We start from the raw sequence: 27,340 nt of genomic DNA, 5'->3' as shown, positions 1-27,340 counted from the left end.
TGATTGTCGTAATATTTGGTTTAATTTCACAAATATTTGATCTTCTAGGATAACTAGACAGAAAAAATATCACATTTTATACAATAGTGCTCTATCTAAACAGTTATTCTTTTTTCTGGCACAGTGACAGACAGAGCGTTCCATATGGTCAGTAAGGAGTGTGAAAGCTATAGGATGAGGGAACGGCAGATGTGATAAAACTTCTCCTTGTTTACAAGTGCTGACCTTGCTACACCTGCACATAGTGGCACTGATGTCATATAGGAGCATATTCCCCCCCCCCCCATTGTTTATTGAACTTGTTAACATGAATTTTAGATTTAATATTTTTGTTTTATAATTGTGTTTATATAGTGTCAGACTGTATTTCCTGGTGGAACTCTGATGGATAAATATTTAAGTAATGGGGAGTGCTGCATAATTTGATTATAAATTTAACCATTTAGAAGAAATTTGGAACAGCGATAAAGCTGATCACTGTTGTATAATTTGTATGTTTTTATTGATTTTATTTTTTGTTTTGTGTTTTGTTGGTTTTTTTAAGTCTTTTTTTCTTTTTTTCTTTTTTTCTTTTCTTTTTTTCTTTTTTTCTTTTTTTCTTTTTTTCTTTTTTTCTTTTTTTCTTTTTTTCTTTTTTTCTTTTTTTCTTTTTTTCTTTTTTTTCTTTTTTTTAAATTCTAAAAGTATAAACTGTTTGAACTGTATGAACAACGGCTATGGGTTGCCAATTCAGCGTCCCAGACTTATTTATTTAGCAGGTTGACTGCGGACATCTAGCAGTAATAAGGTCTGGGCAGCAGCTACAGTAATGTACAAATAGTATATATTTCTGGTGATGTCGGTAAACCTCTCTGTATCATGCGTAGACCAGGGAGCAGGATGAGCTGGTGGAAGCTCTAGAAGTGGAGAAACAGGAGAATGAACAGCGGAGAATCCTTCTACAGAAAGAAGAACAACTTCAGCAAAGGATGAAGAGAAAGAATAAGCAAGAGCTGCTGGATCAGCTGGTAAATAATATAAATGATATTTAGTAGAAAGTTGTTTTTACAACTGTGCAGATTTCTTACTAAATATGCACCAGTTGTAGCGCAAGCAATGCCATTCATTCATTCATTCAGTTGTGTATTACTGATCTGAGTAACATACATAACCTAACTTCTGTGTTTATGCTTAAATATGTCCACCGTGCTCTTTTTAACCCCTTTGCAGCAGGTTGCCATGTTAGAATGGAAGTGCTTAACTAACAGACACAGAGTGACTGACAACTTTCCAAACTTGTTATTGCAGGATTGCACAGTGTGGATTGGTGGATTCCTAAACGGGGACAGTGATTTTACATCCATTGAAATGATTGCAGTCTCTGCTTATAATGATTGTTATAAAGATGTGGCAGGGACCACAGCTTTCTGTACTCTTAATAACTTACTACTTAACAGAGCTGGAGTGTAATACCACACAATGTATTTTACCTCCACGTTTCATGCCATAAAATATAGGTTTGGTGCTTCTTTAACCCTTTATCCCAATTCATTCCTTCTCATGTTCCATGCTACTTGGGGAAGGAGAAGCCACACTTTAATTTCAGACACTTCCCTCAGGAGCTAAATTATCAGTGAAAGGGTAGTTTCTTTCAGTAACTTTTGGGGTTGTTTTTCCATCAAACTTGGGGCTGCTGTTTTATTTTGCGTTGGGGGTTAAATAAGGCCCATGCTGTGTTTTTAAATTAATAAGGTTTCCTTTTAACAGAAGACTAGAACTTGACTTTAGGGGGAATGTCTGTGTTGCTGAACATTAAGCTGGAGCTCAGGGATTCTTGTTTTTAATATATTGTAAGATGTTTGCTTAGTTTTCATGTTACACAATAGTGTAATGTTACCTATTGTATGACCCATTACTTCATGTCTTGAACGCTAATGTTCCTTAATAAAGCAGATTTTCCAGTGTGATTTGTCAAAGGCAAAAACTATGTGCTGTGCTTGCCCGAGGGTCACTAATCTTAAAATACAAGTTGGCCTAAAAGCAAAAACCAATAATAACACTCATAATATATATGTGAAAAGTTCCCATACCTTGACAGAACTGGAAATCTTTGACTTTGTGTCTACAGTTGATTTGAATTTGTGTATACGCTATTGTTCTGTTATCGGTTATTTTCGGCTAAAAGGGGGTAACTGCAATGTCTGTTAACGGGAGTAGTTACCTGAAACTGCTTTGTAGAAACCACTTTACTTCAGCTTCAGGGGCTAGATTTACTAAACTGCAGGTTTGAAAAAGTGGAGATGTTGCCTATAGCAGCCAATCAGATTCTAGCTGTCATTTTGTAGAATGTACTAAACAAATGACAGCTAGAATCTGATTGGTTGCTATAGGCAACATCTCCACTTTTTCAAACCCGCCGTTTAGTAAATCTAGCCCCAGGTCTTATCTCATTAGAAATGTCCCGTGTCGGAATGAAGGATTGTCCACGGACACTACGCATGTACATAGCTCAGTGTTTATGTCTAGGAGGGGGAAATTACATTTAAATAGCCATTATTCAGAGATTTATGCAGCATGTCCTCATTGTCTGTAGCTGGTGTAATGCTGCAGAACTTAATAGGAATTTAACATAGATTTTCATTTGCGAGCTGCAGCTTGAGTACATTCTGTGGAAGAAATGTAATTATATCTGCTGGAGAGCTATATTTAGAAGAGTAAATGAATGGAAATCAGGGAATGTACTGCTTAAGCCGGACTGTTCAATCAGGACATTCTTTCTGCTTTTAATTGATTTTTAAGGTGCATTAGCTGCTGAGAAGTCAGATCATTTATTTACACAATTAAAAATAGTACCTTGATAGTCACTCCTCTTTGCGGTTCTATCCATTTCACAATTACCCGTTCCACTAGGCTCCACTCTACCATATAAAAAGCTTTTTGTGTGTTGTTGAAGGCGGACAATGGAGATCTTGTGACATTATCTCTCTCTTGGCTTCCATGCTCTGGTGGTCCTGAAATCCACACCGCTGTAGCCAATAAAAATGGATTCCCTTGACCAAACTCTTTCTATGGCTGCCGACTTCCAGGCTTCCAACAGAACACATGCTGTATTCTAATACTTAATGACTCTCAAAGTAAAAACATACCCTTCTTTATCAGCATGGATTATTTTCCTTTTAACTGTTGAGTCAAAGGGAAACAATACGCAGAGTAATCGTTATCTTTCCATGTTTGCATTTATTCATGTCGGATTGACCAGCAGTGGACTGAGATGCAATGCTCCAGTCTGTAATAGACCAGCGCCCCCAGAGGCATATAAATGCAACTACGAAATAATTATTTTTCCTCCAGCTTAGTGAATGGAAGCAAAAGTCTGGTTTCTCTGGTTCATAACACCCTTTTTACTTTCATTTTACCTTGTGTACCCATTTTGCATTAATTAGTCCATCAGTTATGTTTCAGTATAATGTTTCCTTGCAAGCAAATGTTTGCTTTTTTTAATTTTTATAATAAGAGCGTAAAGCTGAGCTATGATTAATTATATACATCTCAGTAACCTTATTCTTATACTAAACCACACCCTCTGGGGCTACCCCCTGTTGCTGTTTTCAAGGGGTTCCTCCAGTTCTTAAAGCCTCAGTTGACCACAGTGGTGTTTGGGAGCAGGATGACCAATCATGAGATTGCAGCATGTGATTGGTCTATCCACTTGCATAACTCCCCCGCCAACATTGTAAAGTTGGGAGCATAATTGATTTGTCATTTCTGTATTACAACCAGAGAAGCCCTGGAAACGAACTGCGTGGAGCAGTCCCTGGCAACTGGCTAGGGAGAGAAGATGTTTAGTTAGACTAATAACACGTATTGAATAGGCGGTAGTTTACAAATATATAACAAGAACTTGATCTCTTTAAATTATAAATGTGTTTATCTGTTGTAACTTGAAAATGCAAGTGCCTCGTGCCTCTATTATGTTACTAATTTCTGATGCTGCTTTCTCAGATATATTGGTTCAGCGCACACAATGGCTGCGTTCATGATGTCTTTGCCTGAAATTATATTTATATTGCTGTAGCTTGCTGGATTGGTCTCCTATCACTATAGTGTCTGTTCCCGCAGTCTTAGACATCACTGGCCGGCCTCCGACACTCAGCAGAGCTTAGCCTAAGGCTAGAGATGACATAACACCTCTCTCAGGTGTTACCACTAACCTCCAGTATTGGTGACACATGCGGGGAATCACCAACCAACCAGCCACTATAAGAACCTGCTCGGTGCACTCCTCAGTGTCTGAGTATCAATTGTGTACAACATCGATACTCCCACTCAGTACTAGGAAGTATAACAGCTATTCATGTTCCTTCAGCTCCTTTGTCCAGTTTCCCGACAGCAGCCCACCCATACTCGCATTTCCATCTCTTGTATTTTCATCAGAGTCCTCATTCAAGCTATGTACTCTGCTACTTTCACGAAGGGAACCCACTACAATGGGCCAAGACCTGGGTCCTCACTGAGTGAATTCCATATCCTCTTCTGGGGATCCCAGGTGATGTTCCAGTGTATTAGGTTGTGCCAATCCCGCCTTGTCATCTGTGTGTGTACTCCGCTACACTTGCTGTTTATCTCTGTTCTACAGTGTCGCTGTGATGTACTCCTTTGGTATCCATTTGTTTATAGCACGCTACACATTGTTCATTGTTCAAACAATACCAACACATCCGTGTATCTCATTGCATGCTAAACGCTTTTCAACCAGTGCCAACACCGCTGTGTATCTTATTGCACGCTATGCTCTGTGCCAACACATCCATGTACTCCAGTACATGTTACACACTGCCCAGGCAGTACCTACATCTCTGTGTACTCTGTTGCACATTACCAAACCCCCACAATTCTTGTACTCAATTGTACCCTCAGCATTTTGCCTATAGTGTCAAACATCTTAGTGTATTCGGTGGGACAACTTCTCTTTCTATATTGTATCCGTACATCTGGTGTGTTCCCCCGTAGATACAAAATCCCAAGTTCTCGCATACAGTATCTCTTTTTCCCGTAGATCAGTAGTCAGGGAACAGGGGTAAATTACCCCAAATGGGGTAAAAATAAAATTCCTGGGGGTAATTCTGCCGATTCACATGCTGTCAGTTGCATTGTAGACCCCTTTAAATGTGAAATTGCTGTTGTACCAGAAGCACGATGCAATAATGAAGCACGTATTGCATTTGAAAACAAAGCAGATCTGTCATATTTTTGGATGTCAACAGCTGCTAAGGCATTTAAAATTGCACATGAGGAGGCAGTAAAAAGTTGCTGCCTCTTGCAACAACCTACCTTTTGCGAACAAGGATTTTCCACTCTAACGAACATAAAAACAAAGCAGAGAAATCGATTGGACGCTGAAGACTGTATCCAAATTGCTCCGACATCAAAATGCTCCAATATTGATGCGCTCGTATCAAAAATGAAACAACATAATTTCTCCAAAAACATGAAGTTTTGAAGCTGAAGCTTTCAAATAAATTTTGAATAGACTCAATAAAATTTTGAATTCCAATAATTAATAATATACGATTTCCTTCCTTTCAAATCAAGGGGGTAATATCGGCGTAACTAAATATATTTGGGGGTAAAAGGTAAAAAAGTTCCCTGATCCCTGCCGTAGATGATTATCTCTGTCTATAAATGCCTAATACCATGTAATCTTTTTACTGTGATACAATTCCATGTATGTGTGTTTGGATTGGATATGTGTTATGAAAATATATATATAAAAAACAGAACTTTATTTTCACAATGTATTGTTCTAGAATTCCACAATATTATTGGTGTTACAAAACATCCAATTGTTAACATTTAAGCATTACGTGAAGCCTTGACTAGTTGCTTTTATTGGCATCAGTAGGCTCCTCTGGTACTATCTGATGTGAATCTTCTTTTTATTCAACAACAGTTCTTTCTGCAGGGGAGCCTCATATTAACAATTATCATTATGAGTTTTTTTGTTGGGATAGAGAAAATCCACTTTTAATTGTTGGAGATAGAATTACTATACAAATGGTAAGAGATCCCTCTCTTCATTTTGGACGACTTAACGGCGATTAACACCCCTTGCTTTAATAAAACTATTGATCTGTGTCTAGTTGGAAAGTGCTGACGTTTTTTAATCCTATTTCATTTTAATTTCTTAAAATCTATATTCATTAAAAGTTAACTTTTTTTTTTTTTTTCCATGTTTTATTAAAATGGAAAAATAAAGCTGGACAGGAATATAAAATGCATCAGTACAATCTTAAATTGTGCAGAACTAATCTGTCCAAGCTGAGGATGATGATTGTGTTGTGGTAATGGACATTCTATGAAGTGGTTACCTGATCCTAAGCTGCTTGTTGCATATACTACATCTACTGACGGGCTGCTTTGCCTTTTCAGCTCAAGTCATGCGCAGTAATAGAAAGGTGCTCCCTAAAGTACTTTCTGTGCCGTTAAGGAGCTGGGAATGGATTCATAACCTTACTCGGTAGTTTTTAAAGAAAGATCACCCCAGCACTGTAGTTTTAGGTGGGATATTCTTATTTTTATCAAATAAACCTGATGTTTTAGCATTTAGTAGATGCAATAAATTGCTATTTAATTTTTTAAAGACCTCAGTCTGGTTTTATGTGTGATGACAAGTTAATTTTCAAGCAAATTCAAACCTGAGATAAAGATTTGAATGTGTAGCCGAGCGGTGTGAATTGAACGGACTCCTTGGGCTAGATTTACTAAACGGCGGGTTTGAAAAAGTGGAGATGTTGCCTATAGCAACCAATCAGATTCTAGCTTTCATTTTGTAGAATGCACTGAATAAATGATAGCTAGAATCTGATTGGTTGCTATAGGCAACATCTCCACTTTTTCAAACCCGCAGCTTAGTAAATCTAGCCCCTTGTGTGTGTGTGTGTTTTTTTTGTTGTTGGTTTTTTTCATGTGTGACCCAAAACTGGCACGATGCCTTATAATGATCCAATCACAACTGTCCAGTTGGTTATTGGGCATGCCAGTAAATCCTGTCTGAGATGACCTCTATCGTCTCTTGTGTGTGTGCAGTCCGCTTCCAAGTCAACGCTACAGATCCCCTGTAGTCTGAAAGTGATCCTGCTGCTCGGCAAACAAACTGTCCAATTATCATATGAGTTGGGATTGGGCCATATAAGGTCTGTTTTACTAGAATCAATGAAGTAACTTCTTTATTTAACTCTTTTTGATGGTGAACATCATATTAAACAGGGCAAAGCCGTTCATATACTCAAATTTTCACCGAAACACTTAAGTACTTGAGTGCATGACCCTTGTGTAGACCATAAGGTTTAATACGACACAAAACAAGAATAGAATGTCAGTGGAACATAATTCAAGCTCAGATTGCCTCCAATGGGGGCATTGGAGAGAGAGTTTTAGTAGTGGGCAAAGATCCAGTTTATGTGACTTTGGGCTAGATTTACTAAGCTGCGGGTTTGAAAAAGTGGGGATGTTGCCTATAGCAACCAATCAGATTCTAGCTGTCATTTTGTAGAAGGTACTAAATAAATGAAAGCTAGAATCTGATTGGTTGCTATAGGCAACATCCCCACTTTTTCAAACCCGCAGCTTAGTCAATCTAGCCCTTTGTCTCTTACTTGCTGATTTTAAATAAATGTTTTCCCCAGCAGAATTCCAAAGCTGAACATCTGCATTTCAGTAATAATGGAGGTGCCATCATTTGTCCTCTAATAACCGCGCTACGTGCAGATTGATGCACAGACAGAGAAGGTGGAGCTGCACAGCCAGTAGGGGGCCATACATACACTGAAGCTTATGTAGTAGGAAGCTGACCTTAATATTGTTCTAAGTTCTATCCCACTTACATAGTTTTGACGTGTAAAGTGCAATATGTATTTTGTTTATATAATGTTATGTTTTACGCACCCGCAAAATATTTACAATTACTGTATTAATTATGATGAGGTCATGACATTTTAAATCTGATCCCCTTGTCTCTCCCTCCAACAAATACAGGAGACCTCTCGACTTCCTGCTTCGATCCTCTTGGCGCAGCACAAAGGCAAAACTACCCAGATTGAAATGCAGGTGGAGAGGGCTAAACCGACGGTCACATTTTCCACTGGCATCAGAATGGTAAGTCTGGCGTCTTACTTTCTTGTCTGAAACTGCATGCATGACAGGCAACCAGTCCACCATGGTGATTCATTGGTATGATGTCCCTTATTGTGATTCTCCCCTTCATGTTATTTTCTTTGGCCTATAACGGGTCATAATGGGCTACAGTGTGCAATACAGCTCATATTCTAATGTGCTATCTTAGATTAGCACATGACGAACAGCATAGTGGTTACTGGAGCGTTGGCAAGTTGGAATTTGAGAATTTTGTTAAATAACGGCGGCATAACCACTGCGGCCAATCCTTATTAGCGAAGCAGAGTTGATAAGGTAAGTAGAGTAGTTATATAGTAATGTTATAAGAAGTATTCATACATGTTAGGTAGGGGACTCCTTTAAAACAAGATTATTTAAATTAGAATGGATAACTATTGGCAGGGAGCTGTGACGAGATAAGTAACCTAGTATTCTTATGTCAATATTTTAGGGTTATATTAAATGAAAACTGGGGGTCCGATTAGTGTGCGACCACATTACAAATAAGGTGGAATTTAATCTTCTGCGCTCACCTTTAGTGATCTAGTAAAGAACAATAGGATATTTATGATGCTATATAGCTATTTTAAAATGATCTATATATTACCAACATACAATGTTAATTTAATACATTGCAATATATTGGTCAAGATAACCAACTTGTGCCAAAATTGTCCCCATCTTGCCAGTCCCTACACTTCACTCGACATGAGAGAGTTCAACGCAAGTATTGCTCTTGCACTTGGTGAGACTTGTCCGCACGCAGCTCTTCAAGGCAAGAACTCCCCACGCAATTACATATGGGAACGAATAAGATGATATTTCATCACCAGAAATGTAAGGTGTAATTGTACATATAGTCAGGACAATAAAATGAAGCAAAATATGGCATTATGTTGTAACACTGGTTTCTGTGTAGAATATAAACATTTTCTGTTAAATTGCTCCCACTAATGTGGCCACACAGAAAGTCATTGTTCAGATTAGACACACAAATTTGGCTTCATTGTGGAGTGATTGGACGGGCACACACGGGCCAGTATCCATCATCTTTTGATTTTTCCACCATGCCTGATAATTGTATCGTCAGGATCGTCATCTGGTATCCTGGTCCTGTAGTTTTGGAGTGAAACGAGCTGCATTGTAAGGCCGATATTATTATTATTATTATTATTATTATTATTATTATTATTATTATTATTATTATTATCATCATCATTTATTTGTTAGGCGCCACAAGGTATCCGCAGCGCCGCACACAGTACTAACAGTAACTATACAGGGTGAAACCATACAGAACAATGAACAAAAAGTACCAATACTTCAGAAACTCCGGCCAGTCATATGCAGTAAACACGGAGCAGTAGAACAGGTATGGAGACAGGAGGGGAGGGGGTCCTGCTCATACGAGCTTACATCCTAAGGGAGGGTAAACAGACCAGGCACAAGAGGAGCCAGATGAGGCAAGAGGAGAGAAGGGAGGACGAGCTAAAGGGAGGAGATGGGGGTTAAGTGGATGGTTGGTAGGCTTTGAGGAAGAGGTGAATTTTGAGTGCAGGTTTGAAGGAGCACAGAGTAGGAGAGAGACGGATAGAACGAGGGAGGTCGTTCCAGAGAAGGGGGGCTGCATGGGGAAAGTCTTGGATTCTGGAGTGGGAAGAGGTGATAAGAGTGGAGGAGATGCGGCGGTCGTTGGCCGAGCGCAGGGAGCGTGCAGATATGCCTGATATCAGCTGTCATATCACAGCTCATCTGGTCTGTGCATTAGGGAATCAGATCATTTAATTTTATCATTTATAGTAGTGTTGTTGTTAAAAACTTTGTTTCATAACCTGTGACTCAAAGTTGATGCTTTGTATCTGCTTCAGAAAGCGGTGTAGATTTCAGTTATTGTATGGATGTAATAGCAGATTATCTATATACGCACATCCAAGTTCTCGGCAGTACTGTCAGATCTATTTCTTCCTGCACCATTGTTGTCTCTTCTCCTGCAGGCAGTCTGCCTTGGCCTAAACAGAGCCTTGTGTGAGGACAGTATTACTCCCTCTATTGTAGTAGGGCTGGTACTCTCTGCCTTGCCTACCACTGTTGTCCAAACACGGTGCTTTGTTAAATTAAAGATGCTTTGAATAGTGATCTCTTTGAGATGCCAAAGCTTACGTTACATATAGATCATCTTACCATTATGTTGCTTTTTCTTGTTGTGCTTTCATTTAAGCACAAAGATATTGGGTACAGTGCATGCTTTAAAGCATGCAAAGCCAGGAGTGTTTAAAAACACTGGTGCAAATATCTATGAGGGCTCTGCTTCTGAGATGTGGTGTGCTCCTAATATGAGGGGTGTCATACATATTGTGGTCCTAATATATGAGGGGTGCCCTAGACATTGTGGTCCTAATATATGAGGGGTGCCCTAGACATTGTGGTCCTAATATATGAGGGGTGCCCTAGACATTGTGGTCCTAATATATGAGGGGTGTCATAGATATTGTGGTCCTAATTTGAAGGGTGTCCTAGTCGGATATTATGCTCCTAATATGAGGAGTGGCATAGTCAGATATTCTGGTCCTAATATGAGGGGTGGCATGGTCGGGTATTGTGCTCCTAATACGAGGGGTGGCATGGTTAGATATTGTGGTCTGTCTTTGTGAGATGTACAATACCTTTTTCATTTATTTGGCCCTATAACACAGCACATTACATATTAGTGTTGGTGCGAAACATGAAAACACATTAGAAAGGACATCATTGCTCTGAAGCACTAACATATAGATAGACATATATATTATACACATGTGTGGAGCCTGTATGTGGCCGTGGTTGATTCGGTATAGTTCTGGGCACTGTCAATGCCATCATATATGGATTACCTTAGTGCCAGGCTCCTCAAGCCTTTGGAAGACCGCCCTTACTCTGTGAATGGGGGCATTGTCATCCTGAATGAAGCCCCTCCAAAAATGCTGCAAGATGGGAAGAAGGTAATCACTCGTAAGCTCGATGCTGATCACTACTTCATGGTACTAAGGAAATTACCGCGTTCAAACCATCACACCTGGCAGACGTGCATTCCCAAGTGTGATGAGCAGTTAATGAACTTGATTATATCCTACTCCGATGGTTTTGAAGCACCATTTTCAATTAAGCTGGCTACTTGCGCCACAGGTTGATATTTGCAGTCCATTGCACTTGTTTTGCCTTGCATGTCAGATTAATGCTCATTTACTACAGCCCCAGAGGATGGGCTTCAGCCCACTGTTGTCCTTTGCTTATGCTCTTTTTTTCCTTTGAGTTCCATGCGTACATGACTTTAGACACCCATGCCCTTGAAATATTAGTAAGTTGACCTGTCTATATCACTGAAGCTCCAGCTAAAAGATGGCATCTGCTTGATTAACACATGAGCATATATTGAGTTGCCCCCAGTCTTTGATTTGTGACCATTTTATTTCAGTATGACTATTTTGACATAAAAAAAACAAACTGTACATGAATGGCTATTTTACTAGTAAACACAAATGTCCGGTGTCTGACAGTCCTGGTTGCAGTCAGTATAGTAATCTGTAGCGCGTAGACTTTTCTTGGATAGTTTCTAGTAACAGGTTCCATTTATAGCGACTCCAGATTTGTGAACTCACTGTTGATATTTTATTAGCGTGCTGTAATTTCCTGCAGAGGGAAAAGTTGAGAAATGTAATGCGGGTGGGCTAGAGATATGTGGATTCAGCTTATTTATATTCCCCTTACATTTGATTTGAAAACACCCCCCCCCCCCCTCCCCACTTTTATAAAAATAAAAATGCTGGAATGGTCACTTCTGAGTGCGTTGTGTGAAAATGTGCTTTTACTGGCTGATATAGATTGCATGTCTTCCCAGCTTTCCTTCTGTGTCCCCCCGTTCTCATTCTCTGTACATATTTTGTTGTACGTTTTTTTTTTCTTCCCATATATTGCACAAAATCTATAACAATTGTGTTTCCTAATATATTTCTGTATGAAAAACAAAATGGCAAATTCAGGTTTGAATCACGTTTTGTATTTGGTGCTGCAATCAGGACATAGGAGTGGTTGTGCCAGAGCCGGCGCTAGTATTAGGAGAACTAAGGTGGTCGCCTAAAACACTGAGGGCCTGAGTCATTAAGGAGAGCAAAGCATAAAAAAAGAATAACTTTGAACCTGGGTAAAACCATGTTGCATTGGAGGGGGAGGTGAATTTAAAATGTGGGGACAGATTGATACTTGGGGTAGGACATGTCCTAGATCAACTTTAAACTTCAGTATAAAAATAAAGCTATCAAGTGTGTGTGTTAGATGAAAAAACAGCCAGTATTTAACTTATGTGCAAAATAATAAACTCATTTGCACCCCTTGTATTATAACATGGTTTGTCCTGGAGAACATTTACTCTTTTTTTTTTTTTTTTTTCCTTACTTTTCTTAATGACTCAGGCCCTGAATGAATAATTTAGGGGGGGAATTCAGTTCGGAGTGATGTGCCATCCTACATGTGGTCACATTACCGCTTATCACGGTAAGGATTCTCCGCTCATTTTTCTGCATATCTTTGTGGGGTGCAAGGATATATTAGAGGAGATACATTGCCGTGGAGTGACTTCATGGACCGTTCCATAGGCGCTCTGCGGCACATCGTTACAAATTGAATTCTCCCCGCAGCGTTTTGGACCTAATTCTGCCCACTTCACTAGGAAGTGGGCAGAATTCTGCCAGAAGCGGGAGATTGCCACACACTCCCGGGAGTCCGTGAAACTCTCACAAAATGCGGGAGTCTCCCGGACATTCCGGGAGAGTCGGCAAGTATGCTCTATAGTGTGTACAGAGTCACGTTCTTTTCAGCAGATGGTTATGAAAAATGAAGAGCACAGATCTGAAGGTAAATTGTGTAGGTGTGTACACATAAATCTGCATGATCATCAGGTCTTTCAGTCGTTGCTAAATTGCATCTGTATTAAAATGCAACAGTGTGTACCTAGTTTAAGCCAAACATTTCCCCCTTATTTCTCCAAGTTGCAACTCTAACTGAGATTATAGTTTGTTGAGAGCTCCCCATCCATTTTAACAACTGGTCACCTAAGCACTGTGGTGCAAGATACATGGGCATTATTTTGTACTTCTTTTATGTTACGTGTCTACTACATTTTGTTTGAAGACACAACAGCTTTTAGAAACCACTTTCAAATTCTCCCAATGCGTTTTCACCATTGAGACGATAAAAAATACAACACAGGAATCCACAATTAAAATGAAACAGCTGGGGGCGTTTATAGGAATAAATTGTAATACTTGTTTGTTTTGGAAAGAGTATGTTTAACCACGCACATGATCGTGTTTTACAGACCCCACAAGACTTTCTGCAGTAGTAAAACAGTTGCTGAATATTATTTTACAGCTGTTGAATTACAGTGCTTTATTTATGACTAGTTGTTTTTTTTTTCTTTAAATTGCAGTGTATGTTTCAATAAAAGGGTAATCAGTTGGAAAACCTTTTTTGAGTCTGTGGGACTGGCTGTGTCTGTGATGTCATCAATGTACACACGATTGTGACGCTGCTAGTGTGTGTCTAAAACAAGGGGCAGTGACTGAGCCGTTCTATCTATTCAGCGTTATTCTTAAGCTCTCAGTGTACTGGGTGGGATCCAATAAATACTTGCACCCAACGCATATCATCATCATCATCATCACCATTTATTTATATAAATAAGCCACTGATTTCGCAGCGCTGTACAGAGAACTCATTCACATCAGTCCCTGCCCCATTGGAGCTTATAGTCTAAATTCCCTAACATACACACACAGACAGAGAAAGAAAGTAGGGTTAATTTTGAAAGCAGCCAATTAACCTACTAGTATGTTTTTGGAGTGTGGGAGGAAACCGGAGCACCCGGAGGAAACCCACGCAAACACAGGGAGAACATACAAACTCCACACAGATAAGGCCATGGTCGGGAATTGAACTCGTGACCCCAGTGCTGTGAGCCAGAAGTGCTAACCACTGAGCCACTGTGCTGCCCACAAATGACGTGGCATAATATAAGTCAGTCTCCAGAGAGTGAGAGACAGGCATAAGGCAGGGAGACTTACAATGATCTACTTTCTGTTTAGCTTGCAGTAGATATGATGATCATCAGAAACTCTGACATGTTATATATTTGTCATGATTGGCTCCCGTTAATGTCTAGTGGTTATGTCACACTTTGTGTCAGTGACCCAATACTGTTCAGTTTGGTGCTGTACTTGTTCTTATCGGCTTCTGATTTAGGCTGTCCGAGTGACAGTGCAGTGTTCTCCCCAGGATCTAATACCCACGTGCTCCACCTGGCTGTTTTTACGTGCCACCCTACTCTTAGGGGTAAATTTATCAAGCTGCGGGTTTGAAAAAGTGGAGATGTTGCCTATAGCAACCAATCAGATTCTATTTATTTATTACATTCTACAAAATGACAGCTGGAATCTGATTGGTTGCTATAGGCAACATCTCCACATTTTCAAACCAGTAGATTGATAAATTTACCCCTAAGGAGTCCAATGGAGACCTATTATACCATTGTTTGTCCTATTATAATAGGCACTGCATGAGCAGCCCGCAGGGTGTGTTCGACCACTGACCACCAGCCTGACCTGTCCTGGCAGTCAGTCCAGGCAGGTATGGGCAATGACCTCTATCACTTTTTATTATTATTGTCATGTATTACACTGTCTCCATCCAACTACTTCTTAATGCCACCCGGCTGGCAGCATTTTATGGGGAGAACACTGAGAGTGCTACGGTACGTCCTCTCCTGGGTGATATGTTAATGGACTTGAAAAAGAAGAAGAGAGAAGTGTTTAACAGTCTTGTAGGATAAGAGATTCTGGCTTCTTAAAATGAACCTTTGTTAATCTCCGCTGGTCCCATACAGTACTATTGCAGAAGCAGCTGGTATATTAGGTGCATGCTAAAAATAGATGCATTTTGCACTCCTTGCATCACAAGATGATTTGTCCATATGCAAATTTGTACCCGTTAGCTGGATATTCTCCTAATTCTAAATAAGGCCCCAAATGTGACTGTACAACGTGTGACTGGTTGGTTCATGTCAGGAGTTCTTATGCTACAAGATGGCTCTGGAGATAGTCAGCTGCAGGATAAATATTACCTTTCCCATCCATCACTATTCTGCACGTTTTCTTCTTGCTGTTTCCATAAACAAAGTTCTGTTGTGGACTTTTATGAAAACAGGTGCCAAAGGCGAAACGCGATGTCCGTTACTTATAGACTCTAAATTTAACTTGAGAAATTACAGAATATGGTTGTTATATTCAATTACACCCTTTTTCTTTTCACCAGTTTTTCTACATGAACTTTGGGGTATATTTACTAAACTGCAGGTTTGAAAAAGTGGAGATGTTGCGTATAGCAACCAATCAGATTCTAGCTGTCATTTTATTTAGTACATTCTACAAAATGACAGCTAGAATCTGATTGGTTGCTATAGGCAACATCTCCACTTTTTCAAACCCACGGTTTAGTAAATCTAGCCCTTTGTGTCTATAAGTTATCAGCAGTTGTTGGGGCATCCAGAGGGAAATTGAGGAAGCAATTTGGTACAAGCCGGACATTACAAGCTCAATCTGCGTCCATTTAATAGATTTAAGGTGGATCTATCTTATTCCTGGAGACTTTTGTCAGGTTTGCAGTATATCGTACGCTTACACACTCGCAACTCTTGAGATAGTCGGGAAGCAATTGAAGGTTGCTGGACATTAATATGATAAAATGTCAAACAACATCATCATCATCATTTATTTATATAGCGCCAGCAAATTCCGTAGCGCTTTACAGTTGGGAACAAACATTAATAAAACAATACTGGGTAATGCATACAGACAGAGAGGTAAGAGAACCCTGCTTGCAAGCTTACAAACATCCTCGTAAAGGTTGATATAACTGCAAACCCTTTTCCTTGTATGTTTAATCTCAAGTCTGCTGCTGAGTACTGAGAGCTGGTAGGTCTTTGTAGTTACACCGCAGTGTGATAGTCGCCATGGGTGGTTTTCCTGGCAAATGGAAATCCGTTCTGCTTTTACATGTGGCCATGAATATCCAATGTCAAATATCATACATGTGTTTGTAGCTTCTAGTTCCATTCTATAATTTGCGAAAAATGAACTATATTTTTTATTTTATTCCATATTTTAAAAAAAGAATAACTCCTATTACAGACCAAAATGTAAAAAGTTAAAAATAAGAGAGAACTGCTTTAGGTGAAACACATTATACATATTGTTATGGCCAAGTAGCGTTATATGATCTGAAAAATTCCGTAGTTTACTATCTGCCATATCTTTTCCAAGGAAGACCTCCCTGTAAAGAACCCAGCAAAGTTGTCATGCACTTTACTTCATTTGGAAATCGCTAAAAAAAAAAAAAAAAAAAATTTGTGGGAAATGTGATTTTAATTTTAACCCTTACGGGGCGATTCAATTGCTGGCTATGTGTGCATGGACATAGCGCTGCGCACATTGCTGGCAGTTACGGTAGGAATCTCTGCCGATTTCTAGAGGTGCGAGGAAAAATGAGCGGAGATTTCTGTTAAATCTCGGCCGTGAGGTCGTTGCGGAGACACCTCATCTATTTGAATCCGCCCCCCCTTAGGGTGTCGGGCATTGGTGACCGTAAGATGCAGAGGCCAGCACACCATAATAATCGTGTAAGTATTGTCTATTCAGACCATTTTATATTTAGTTGTGTCGTATAGTGCAAACAAATATAACACTTTTTCATGGATTTTAAAGTGGTGAATCTGACCAAATGTTCTGACATTTTCCATAGCAGTGAATTCATCCTTTTCGTCCATTTGGCACAAGGATTGGAAGTGTGACACTTGGACTCCTGGGGGTAAATGTATCGAGCTGAGAGTTTTCCGGCGGGTTTAAAAAACCAATCAGATTCCAGTTATCATTTATTTAGTACATTCTACAAAATGGTAACTAGAATCTGATTGGTTGCTATAGGCAGCACCTCCACTTTGCATTTTCGTGCATTGCGTAAAATAGAAAAGTTCTAACTGTAAAAGAATCTCCACCTTTTTACATATCAGTGTTGGTTACGCCTCCGTCTTCCACTCTATGTAGCCGTAAGGTGCGGTCCTTTAATAACCCCATCCTCGCACCTTACATACTGCCTTCACAAGGGTACATCACAATGTAATAACATCGCTATTTTCTACTGTTTAGTTTCTCTCTTTATTTTTTAATCGTGGCTCCAGCTGCAGCTCATCACCCCACTACAGTTAGGTGAAGGATGCCATTCAGGGTAAAGATTGGGGTAATGGTGGAAAGATTACTTACCCAGAGGGGTTTTCCTCAGTTAGACATTTCAATTAAACACCTACTAAAAATTAAGGTTCGGTACACCACACTACACTAACTTTGTAATTGTTTGACATAGCATGCGCTACATATACATAATGTATACACTTTCTATTGTAGTGTTTGTGGTCTTGGATAGTTTTATTTTTTCTCTAGTGATTTCTGTTTTATAAAACCTGATATCAAATTTACTCCACTGTTTTTGTCAGCATCCCCTTATGTGAGGAACTACAAGCATTGGGGTTAATGAGGTTCTCTATGCACAATGGGCGGGGCCTCCACTCACTATCACTAGCGAAACCTAATGACATAATGTCACTCATTCAGTGTTCTTATTTACCCCCTATCCGCCCCTACACTGAGTGCTGGCTGCTGACTTGGAGGTACAGCAGCCGCCATATTCTTCCAGAAAAGCTGCTGCTCCTCCATGTTGGTAATGGGCATGGAGTGTGGCGCTGAGCTATGATGTCACAGCTTCATGCCACATGCCGTCTGACAAAGGAATACATCAATCAGATTTCTTTAACATTTTATGTAAAAATGGAGTTCAAATAAATCCTAAACATGATTGGATCCTATTTCCCTTTTAAATGGTGAAAATGAAGTGTGAAGAGTTTGCCGGCTATCTAGCATCAGTCTCCTTTTCCTTGCCATATGTGGCCTACACCCATTTTCTTTTTAAATTCTTTGTATTTTCCATTTGTAAGAAATAACTTGAGTACAAAACAAGGCTGGTAGCAGCCAATGGGAAATAAATTGACTCTCCAAACTGTGGAAAATCAAATATTCTTCAATGAAAGGACTTTGCTTACAATGGTTTTAAGTAGCTCTTTTCATTCAGTCACATAACAAGAAACTATGATGTAATATGGATATAATTGTTTATTTAAAACCTTTATTTTTGCTATATTGTGAAAGCAAGATTATATTTAGCTGTGCACATGAAGCATGACTGTTGTGCAAGAATTGTCTCTTCATTCCCCTTTTAATGATAAATCCCCCTCTATGAATTGAGCGAGCTGGCTCCATGCCAAGAAGAACAGGTTTGACTTGTCTGTAAGGATTTACACCCTAGTAAGCTGCACAACTGCTCTGGCAGAGGTCATAGCAGAGGTCAGAGAGTCCACTCATCATTACTGGGGGGGAGGGAGGGAGCTCCTATAGCAGATATGACATCATAACTTACATTTAATCTTAGAAGTAGTACTTGTGTATATATATATATATATATTATAATTTCCCAGCGAGCAATGCCTAGATCTCTATGTGGTGCAACTACAAGTCCCAGAATGCTTTGCTAGTAGATAGCCAGTCAATCGCTGGCAAGGCATGCTGGGACTTGTAGTTTCTCAACACCTGGAGAGAAACAGATGGGCAGGCCTGACCTAGATGATGATGATAAGATTTAGAGATATCGGGGACCGTCAACCAGTACTGGAAGAGGAGACACTGCCACTTTTTTTACATCATCATCATCACCAATTATTTATATAGTGCAATGATTCCGCAGCGCTGTACAGAGAACTCATTCACATCAGTCCCTGCCCCATTGGAGCTTAGAGTGTAAATTCCCTAACATACACACACACACACAGACAGAAAGACAGACAGTGAGACAGAGAGACTAGGGTCAATTTTGATAGCAGCCAATTAACCTACCAGTATGTTTTTGGAGTGTGGGAGGAAACCAGAGCAACCGGAGGAAACCCACGCAAACACAGGGAGAACATACAAACCCCACACAGATAAGGCCATGGTTGGGAATTGAACTCATGACCCCAGCGCTGTGAGGCAGAAGTGCTAACCACTAAGCCACTTTTATAATATGATTCCTCACTGTCACCAGTGCTCAGTAAATGATGGGGTAATATCAGTAGTGCTGCATGACTCATCCTAACTGTGTTGTTTGACTAAATGTGTAAAACTATTTTTGATTTAACGCGATTCCGTTAATTTCCTCCCTAATGACTTGAAGGCTCGCAGGTCTAGCATTATCACATTCTAATGCATTTGTTTGTACAGTGGCACAACATTTTCCACTCTCCAATTATCTGGTGTTATAGGTGTCGGCAGCGATTGGTTAAAAAAAGAAATAAATAATTTGGCCAGTGGCTAGCGAGCACTTTTAAGACTGTTGGATGTATACCATCTGGACCTATCGTGTCCATGTACATTTAACAATAACACCTCCTCAACAATACAATAAATATAACACTACAATTCTGTGTGAGCACAGTAAATGCAGTGAACTCTATACCAAAGAAATAGAAAATATATTGGAGAAAATAGCAAAAACTTTTCAAATAGGAAAACAGTTCCCCTTTCTGTGCAAAATAAAAAAAACTGTGATATGAGATATATACATACATACACACACATATATATATATATTTATGTAGTATACTGCCAATGGTGTCCTACTAAATTTTCCTAATAGGTCAGTAATATTCCAATAACGTAATATGTACAGGGGTGAAGACCCTTAAGAATCCCCTTGTGAAGAAACTCCTTAGTAGTGAAACCAGGAAGTTGCAGCACCTTGTTGGATCTTTAGAGATCATCCTTTATTCACTCGTTGCCCTATAGTGAAGCTCAAAAGTAACAGAGAGGAGACAACAGAGGAATCCTCTGGTACATTACCCTTGATCTAATCTTATTAAGTAAATTGATATACTTACAAGACAGAACTTGCACTGAAACCATACAGATTATAATAAAAATCCCCAAAGGTGTAGCAAGTCTCCATCCAAAAAATTGGACATTCTGTTTGCTGTATTGCAAAGTCTGCAGATGTAATATTTACTGGGAACAGTCCACAGTATTCACATCCGATCTGTCGGTGATGGGGTAGCCCACCTGCACACCCTCCAATGCCCTCCTGCACACCCTCCAATGCCCACCTGCACACCCTCCATCGCCCACCTGCACACCCTCCATCGCCCACCTGCACACCCTCCATCGCCCACCTGCACACCCTCCAATGCCCTCCTGCACACCCTCCAATGCCCACCTGCACACCCTCCATCGCCCACCTGCACACCCTCCATCGCCCACCTGCACACCCTCCATCGCCCACCTGCACACCCTCCATCGCCCACCTGCACACCCTCCATCGCCCACCTGCACACCCTCCATCGCCCACCTGCACACCCTCCAATGCCCACCTGCACACCCTCCAATGCCCACCTGCACACCCTCCAATGCCCACCTGCACACCCTCCATCGCCCACCTGCACACCCTCCAACATCCACCAACGCTTTTCGAAAAAAAAAACGCTCTCACTAGTTTCTAAAGCTACCCAAATACTCTCGGCCATAGCTGCAGTGTCTTGTATTAACGTTGCTTTTATGTCCTGTTTACATTAAGCAAATCCACCTCCATTTTTTTTTATCCTTCACTTTCTTTTCTAAACAGGGTATAACTGGAAATAACTGTCCCAGCCATTGTTATCAGTGTACCATGATTTAGTAATGGCTCTACGATATAAACTAGCCCTTGACATGTTTAGGAAATAAGCTCCCTAACCCAGATTCAAACTGTATTTATTCACAAAGATTTTAAAACTGTATCTTAATCTGCCATTATTCCCGATATTTGGCATTTTTGTTTTACACTACATTGGATCAGGAAAAGATATTTTAAAATATTTAATACAGTGGTGAACAAGGATTTTGCACTCACCCATAGAGCCGCTGCTCTGACCAGACTTTGACAAATTTTAACACTGGTTTCAAAATGATCAGTTATCATTGCAGCACTTGGGTTTGTGGATAATATGGCCATAGCTAGTAATTACTTGGTTTCCATGACCGAGAGAGACTAAGAGCGGCCAGTTAACCTACTAGTATGTTTTTGGAGTGTGGGAGGAAACTGGAGCACACCCACACAAACACGGGGAGAACATACAATCTCTACACAGATAAGGCCGTGGTCGGGAATCGAACTCATGACCCCAATGCTGTAAAGCAGAAGTGCTAGCTCTTCTGTCAGTTTAAAAGTCCCCCATATCCTCCTATATTGTCCAAAACCTTTGTACTGTGGCTGGACTTCCTCAAAGTTTTCTTGCCGTTGAGGCTGAAGAGGTGGCAACTCCTTTGCTCTCCACTGTTTCTGATGTAGAAGTACTAACTGTATACGCCCTCTTTGCCTTGGAGTCCACTGTTTTTTCCTCTTCAAATTTGATTACTTGTTTACTAAATTTACTTCCATTGTTTGAATATATGTCCTGGTTTGTCAAACAATAAGACATTGTGCTGGGCTGTAGCTGTGAGTGGTGTGTTGTCGACCTATAGTTCAAAAGAGCAAAGTATGGGCCCTTGTTTTTCAGGCCCTAGCTGTCTGTATGTGATGTTAGGCCTCACCCCTTGTCTGAGGGTAACGAGGATTACTGGTAATATGGTGCTTTGTTAAACCATATAAACAGAGATGCTGCATATTGTGGTCTGCTGTCTGTTACCAGCTACTCTGGAGTTTCAACACAAGCAAATTTACTTTTCATTTTTATTATAACACTGCTGCAGGTGGTGTATTACAAACTAATTTCTAAAAACGTTGACAAATAGTCCACCACAACTAAATAATGCAGCCAATTAACCAACTAGTATGTTTTTGGAGTTTGGGGGGAAACCCACGCAAACACGGGGAGAACATACAAACTCCTCACAGATAAGGCCATGGTCGGGAATTGAACTCATGACCCCAGTGCTGTAAGGCAGAAGTGCTAACCACTTAGTCACCTTAAATACATAGAGTTCTTCCAGGTGAACTGTTGCGTGCGTCCGCTCTGTTCACCGCAGGCCGTTCTGGATCATATGTGCTCTAGAATTGCTGAAGTAGTAAGTATGAGTTTTTATTATTCTAAAAGCAGTCTCTTGATCACACCCACAATCCCACTAAATATTTGGATTTACAAAGTTGGGTCAATGTTTTGGCTACAGCAGATCAGTCTTTCAAATATTGTTTTGCATAATACGTCTAAGTGCAGTAGTATTTGCTGGCCTTTTTAAGCTTCTAATAGCTTCTGTTTTTTTCATGGCATTATTTTATCTCCTGTGCAGTAATTATGTTTCCCCAAAAACTCTTTCTAGAAAAAAACACTTGTTTAATTTTAAACCTGGGTCCTCAGTTATGTTATGGATTTTGCAAATATGGCATTGTGATCTTCCAGTGTCTTACTGAAGATGGGACTCTCGCAGGATCCTAGCACACATCTTTTCTTTTTTTCAGTATTATTTTAATTGAAAGAACAAATGGAAAAAAAAACAACATGTCATATGATAAGACAGAAGTAAAAATAAACATTGTAACCAACGGGGTACAGCAGTATCGTTTATCAGCAGAAACTGAGCATTTTCCAGAAAATTGATGCATCCAATTTTGAAAATCTATTTTTCTTGCAGTTTAGGAAGAAAGTCTTAAAAGAGAAAAGTTCATACTTCTAACCTTTTATATCATTGGTTCAACATCTTAAGACCTACATGTATTCAGATATTTCCATATTTCTTAATGACCGGGACTATTGAGCAACACGAGGGAATCGACTCTGTAATTTCCTAAACAGTGTTGTATTGCCGACATTTTAGAATTCCTATATTCCCAAATATTTTGTCTGTTTAATCAGTATATACCAGGCTCAATTTGGGAGCAAAGTGGCAGAGCAAATAAATGCCTTTTAACACGTATCGTATAACCATGAAAATCTTCCATTTTGTATATAGCTTTAGCAAGACATTTCCTTATGCAGTTTAACATAAGCTTCTGGGTTCTCAAGTAATTGCACGTTGTGTGGTTAGTGCTTGGGGATTATAAATCGCCTCCGATATTAGTCACATCTGCCCCAGAGTTCAGTTTAAAATCCTCCACTGTATAGTAGCTTGGTGTCCTCCATGCTGGTCATTATCTATGCATTCAGTAGAACCTAGGGAGAATGTATCACGTCCTCTCTGGTCAGTTCCTGCATCATTCTGGTATGACCGATGTCCCACTATATCGCATTTCCCTCTCTGAGCTTCTCTAGCTGGTCATTCTCCCCTTGTGCATCTTGGGTGCTGAAAATGGCCATCGTTTACTCTCTGATAATTATTAGGATCGCACATATGGGATTTTCGGTCTGGCTTGTCAGTCAGTAGACGCAGCTGTACTTTTTCAGAAGTAGCTATTCTTGTTTTTGGTACTTTTTATTTAGATTTGTAAGCTACTACTAACGTTTTCTTCTTTTTAACTGATTCTGCGCCTCAATTTATGTTTTATTCAGTTGAGACAGACTTGAATTCAGTTGCCTTGTAAATGAGTGGATTTTTCTCTCCATTGCATTCTTTTAGAGATACTTTTTTATTTTTTATTTTATTTTATTTTTAATCTAAGACTCCAAGCACCAACCTGTCTCTCAAATGTTTAACATTTTTCACAGGATCATTACATATGATTGAGCCTCTTTTTCTCTTAAAAAAGAAAAGAATAGAACTTGCACCTTTCAATATTCTTTATGTAGCTTAGTAACCAGACAAGAACAGACAAATCTCTCCTCCTTCTATTTTGACCATGCAGCAGAACTATTAACGTTACAATACTCAGACACTGGCAGCTGTGACACCTTTATTATTGTTTCCTGGCTGTATTTAAGGGTGACGTATAACACAGTCATAGGACTCTGACCACACTTAACTTAGGCGGACATGTTTATTCGCACACAGGTGTAACACGTGACTATCCCTGGGCAGCACGGTGGCTCAGTGGTTAGCACTTCTGCCTCACAGCACTGGGGTCATGAGTTTGATTCCCGACCATGGCCTTATCTGTGTGGAGTTTGTATGGTCTCCCAGTGTTTGCGTGGGTTTCCTCCGGGTGCTCCGGTTTCCTCCCACACTCCATAAAACATACTAGTAGGTTAAATTGGCTGCTATCAAATTGACCTTAGTCTCTCTCTGTGTGTCTGTGTGTGTGTGTGTGTGTGTGTGTGTGTGTGTATATGTTAGGGAATTTAGACTGTAAGCTCCAATGGGGCAGGGACTGATGTGAGTGAGTTCTCTGTACAGCGCTGTGGAATTAGTGGCGCTATATAAATAAATGGTGATGATAGGATAGAGGGCACTGTCAAATATATAGACACACACACATATTTATACACACTACCGTCTAATGTCTAACTTTAATTTACAAATAACTAATTAATCATCACACAACAGGCCCAAAGCTGTATTTGCACGGCGCGTTGTAAATGATCTGCTTTCTGTTGCTGTGTTTACCCAATGCAGACACGTTATACACTCTACCTGTCTGTTTTGTTGATCCACCCTTATTTATTAAAAAAAATAAATGTATGTTTTGAGATAATAGTTTGAAATTCAGATTTATGCCCGTTGTAGGCATGTACAACCTGAGAGTAAGAATAAAGTAGTATTTCTTTCACATAAACAAGCTCTCACTTCGGACTTGCTCTCCTCTGAAACCCCCGAGCCTGGAGATTAATTAGTAGACTTGGGAATGTGCTCGAGCAAATGTGTGTGATTGGCAATCACATCTGTTCTAGCAACTGGTGAGAGGGTTATGCTAGTCTCCATCTCAGATATTTCCAAAAAGGCTTAAGAGTCCTCTGCACATTCTACTTTTGCGAGTTGGAACTAATTTCTTCCCTGCAAAGAATCCCCGGTTTAATTAGGGATGAAAACAAATTCAACTCTTACATTTTTTTTTTTCCAGTGGTGTTGACCAAAGAAAGAAAATGATATCCTATAAACAGTTTTGCTTGTCATACAATAAATGCAACTTGTCTTGTGCAGAAAGTGAGAAACAAAGAGGGTCTGTGTTTTATTTATATATTCATCCTAGTTGCCTAATCTCCCGGAATGTCCTAAAGACTCCAGGGAGAGCAGGGCAACCTCCCGCATCCTGCCCACTTCGTGGTTGGGGGCGCGAGGTTAAGTGTGTCATCCAGGCCCCACCCCCTGCTGTAATAGGCCAAAATTGGTATAGGGGCAGGGCCTAATGACATGCCTCGCATGGTCACGCCCCCTGGATGCATTAGCAAGATCTCCCCTCCCATTAGCAATGATAATTGACAAATTCTATTTCTATATATACATGATGTACATACCGTATACACACAACTGTATTAATGTGAAGTGCACAGAATGACTGTGTGCTGTATAAGGATCCTGTCCTAATACTGTCTACAATTAGTCACCGGACATATAAAAAAAGCAAAAACTGGGACAAAATAAGCCCGTCTGTCCGTCCACGTTCCTGCCAAGCTGTGGCCACTTTCCCTTTTAATCACTGTTTGGAGCTATGGAACTGCACAGAGAAATAGGCTTGAATTGCCCTGTTGGTCGTAAACCATATTCTTGTTTATTACTTTTCTATATTGACCATTTTTATCATTGTTTTGGCTTGGAAAGGGCATGGGGTGTCCAGACACCATTAAAACCCCTACTTGAAAAAATAAATGTTGCATAACGGATACAGGAAAAGAGACTTAAGTTATTGAAGTACCAAAATAAGGCTGGGTACACCCTACAATGTTTTCAGGCGATTATCGGGTCAATCAAATATTGGCTTAGTGTATACAATGTAACAATGAACGATTATCGTTCTAAAGCTCATCATATCATTTGATTAGACTTTTAAACCGCACTAAAAATCTCATTCAAGGATGGAACGATGTCGTTCCAATCCTGCAGTGTGTATGTACGCACTCAGGACCGGCAGTGTCCATAGATCTCTATGGAGTGTGCAGAGTCACCATCTTTTCAGCCGATGATTATGACCGATGAAGAGCACAGGTCTGAAGGTAAATCTTGTAAAATGTGTTTAGCGTGTGCACAGGAATCGGCATGCTGATCGTTGGTAAAATCGTTAAGAATATCTCATCGTGAGAAATTTTGTATAGTGTGTACCCAGCCTAAATTCAACAAGGTGTAAGTTTAAAATTCGTATTTGGTATCAAACAGTGCTTTATTTTTTTCTTTAGCTAGTCTTCTTCAATGCTGTAATGAGAAACCACATTAGTTTCTATAGAATGAGATAACATGAATTTATATTAGGAGTTCAGTTCACAAACACTTAGCGCCTGGTTCATTAAGAATCTTAACTTAAGAAACTTCTTATTTCAGTCTCCTGGACAAAACCATGTTACAATGCAAGGGGTGCAAATTAGTATTCTGTTTTGCACATAAGTTAAATACTGACTGTTTTTTCATGCAGCACACAAATACTTGATAGCTTATTTGTACACTGAAATTTAAAGTTAATATTTGTGTGCTACATGAAAAAAGTCAGTATTTAACTTATGTGCAAAACAGAAAACTAATTTGCACCCCTTGCATTGTAACATGGTTTTGTCCAGGAGACTGAAATAAGAAGTTTCTTAAGTTAAGATCCTTAATGAATCAGACCCTTAGTTATAACAGAATAGTGCCCTCTTTATGGAAGTACTGGAACAGCACTGGATTAGGATGTCACAGGCATGGGTTGGAGAGCAGGCCAGCAGAGGAGAGGCAGGAGTCTGACAAAGGAATGAAGGAAAACTGTTAATGTGTTTTTTATAGTTTTGTTTTGTTTTTGTTTTTTTGTTTTTGTATACTTTTGAACCGTAGTATGTATATTTTAAGTGAAGCTTTTATTGAAGCCTGGCAAGTTTTGAGCTTTAATGAAATAATTTGTGCGTTCTATTTTGTATATTAGTTGTCTTCCACTTTGACAGACCTGACTTTCAACTTCATGCTACACTCTGCTCAGACCGGCCTGACCGCCCAATGCAGCCCCTATATGTTTAACCTACTTGACAAAGATATATTTCTCCCCGAGGCTTCCTACTGACTGTGAC

The 27,340-nt window shown here is 39.8% G+C and overlaps 1 protein-coding gene across 2 annotated transcripts in view; it reads left to right on the top strand.

The window, feature by feature from the left end:
- MNAT1 (MNAT1 component of CDK activating kinase) overlaps window positions 1-27,340 on the top strand; it is a 107,810-nt gene that overhangs the window by 26,941 nt on the left and 53,529 nt on the right. For both annotated transcript variants that reach the window (XR_012680355.1, XM_075193531.1), the window contains exons 5-6: window positions 867-1,007; window positions 8,014-8,133. Coding sequence is in view for 1 of the 2 variants with exons in the window: in XM_075193531.1 (XP_075049632.1) it covers window positions 867-1,007; window positions 8,014-8,133 (261 nt within the window). In the remaining variant the exon portion in view is untranslated. The remainder of the gene's footprint in view (window positions 1-866; window positions 1,008-8,013; window positions 8,134-27,340) is intronic.

The sequence above is a fragment of the Mixophyes fleayi genome, chromosome 12 (genome assembly GCF_038048845.1).
Source record: "Mixophyes fleayi isolate aMixFle1 chromosome 12, aMixFle1.hap1, whole genome shotgun sequence".
NCBI classification, from domain to species: domain Eukaryota; kingdom Metazoa; phylum Chordata; class Amphibia; order Anura; family Limnodynastidae; genus Mixophyes; species Mixophyes fleayi.
This window is presented reverse-complemented; position numbering and strand designations above follow the sequence as displayed.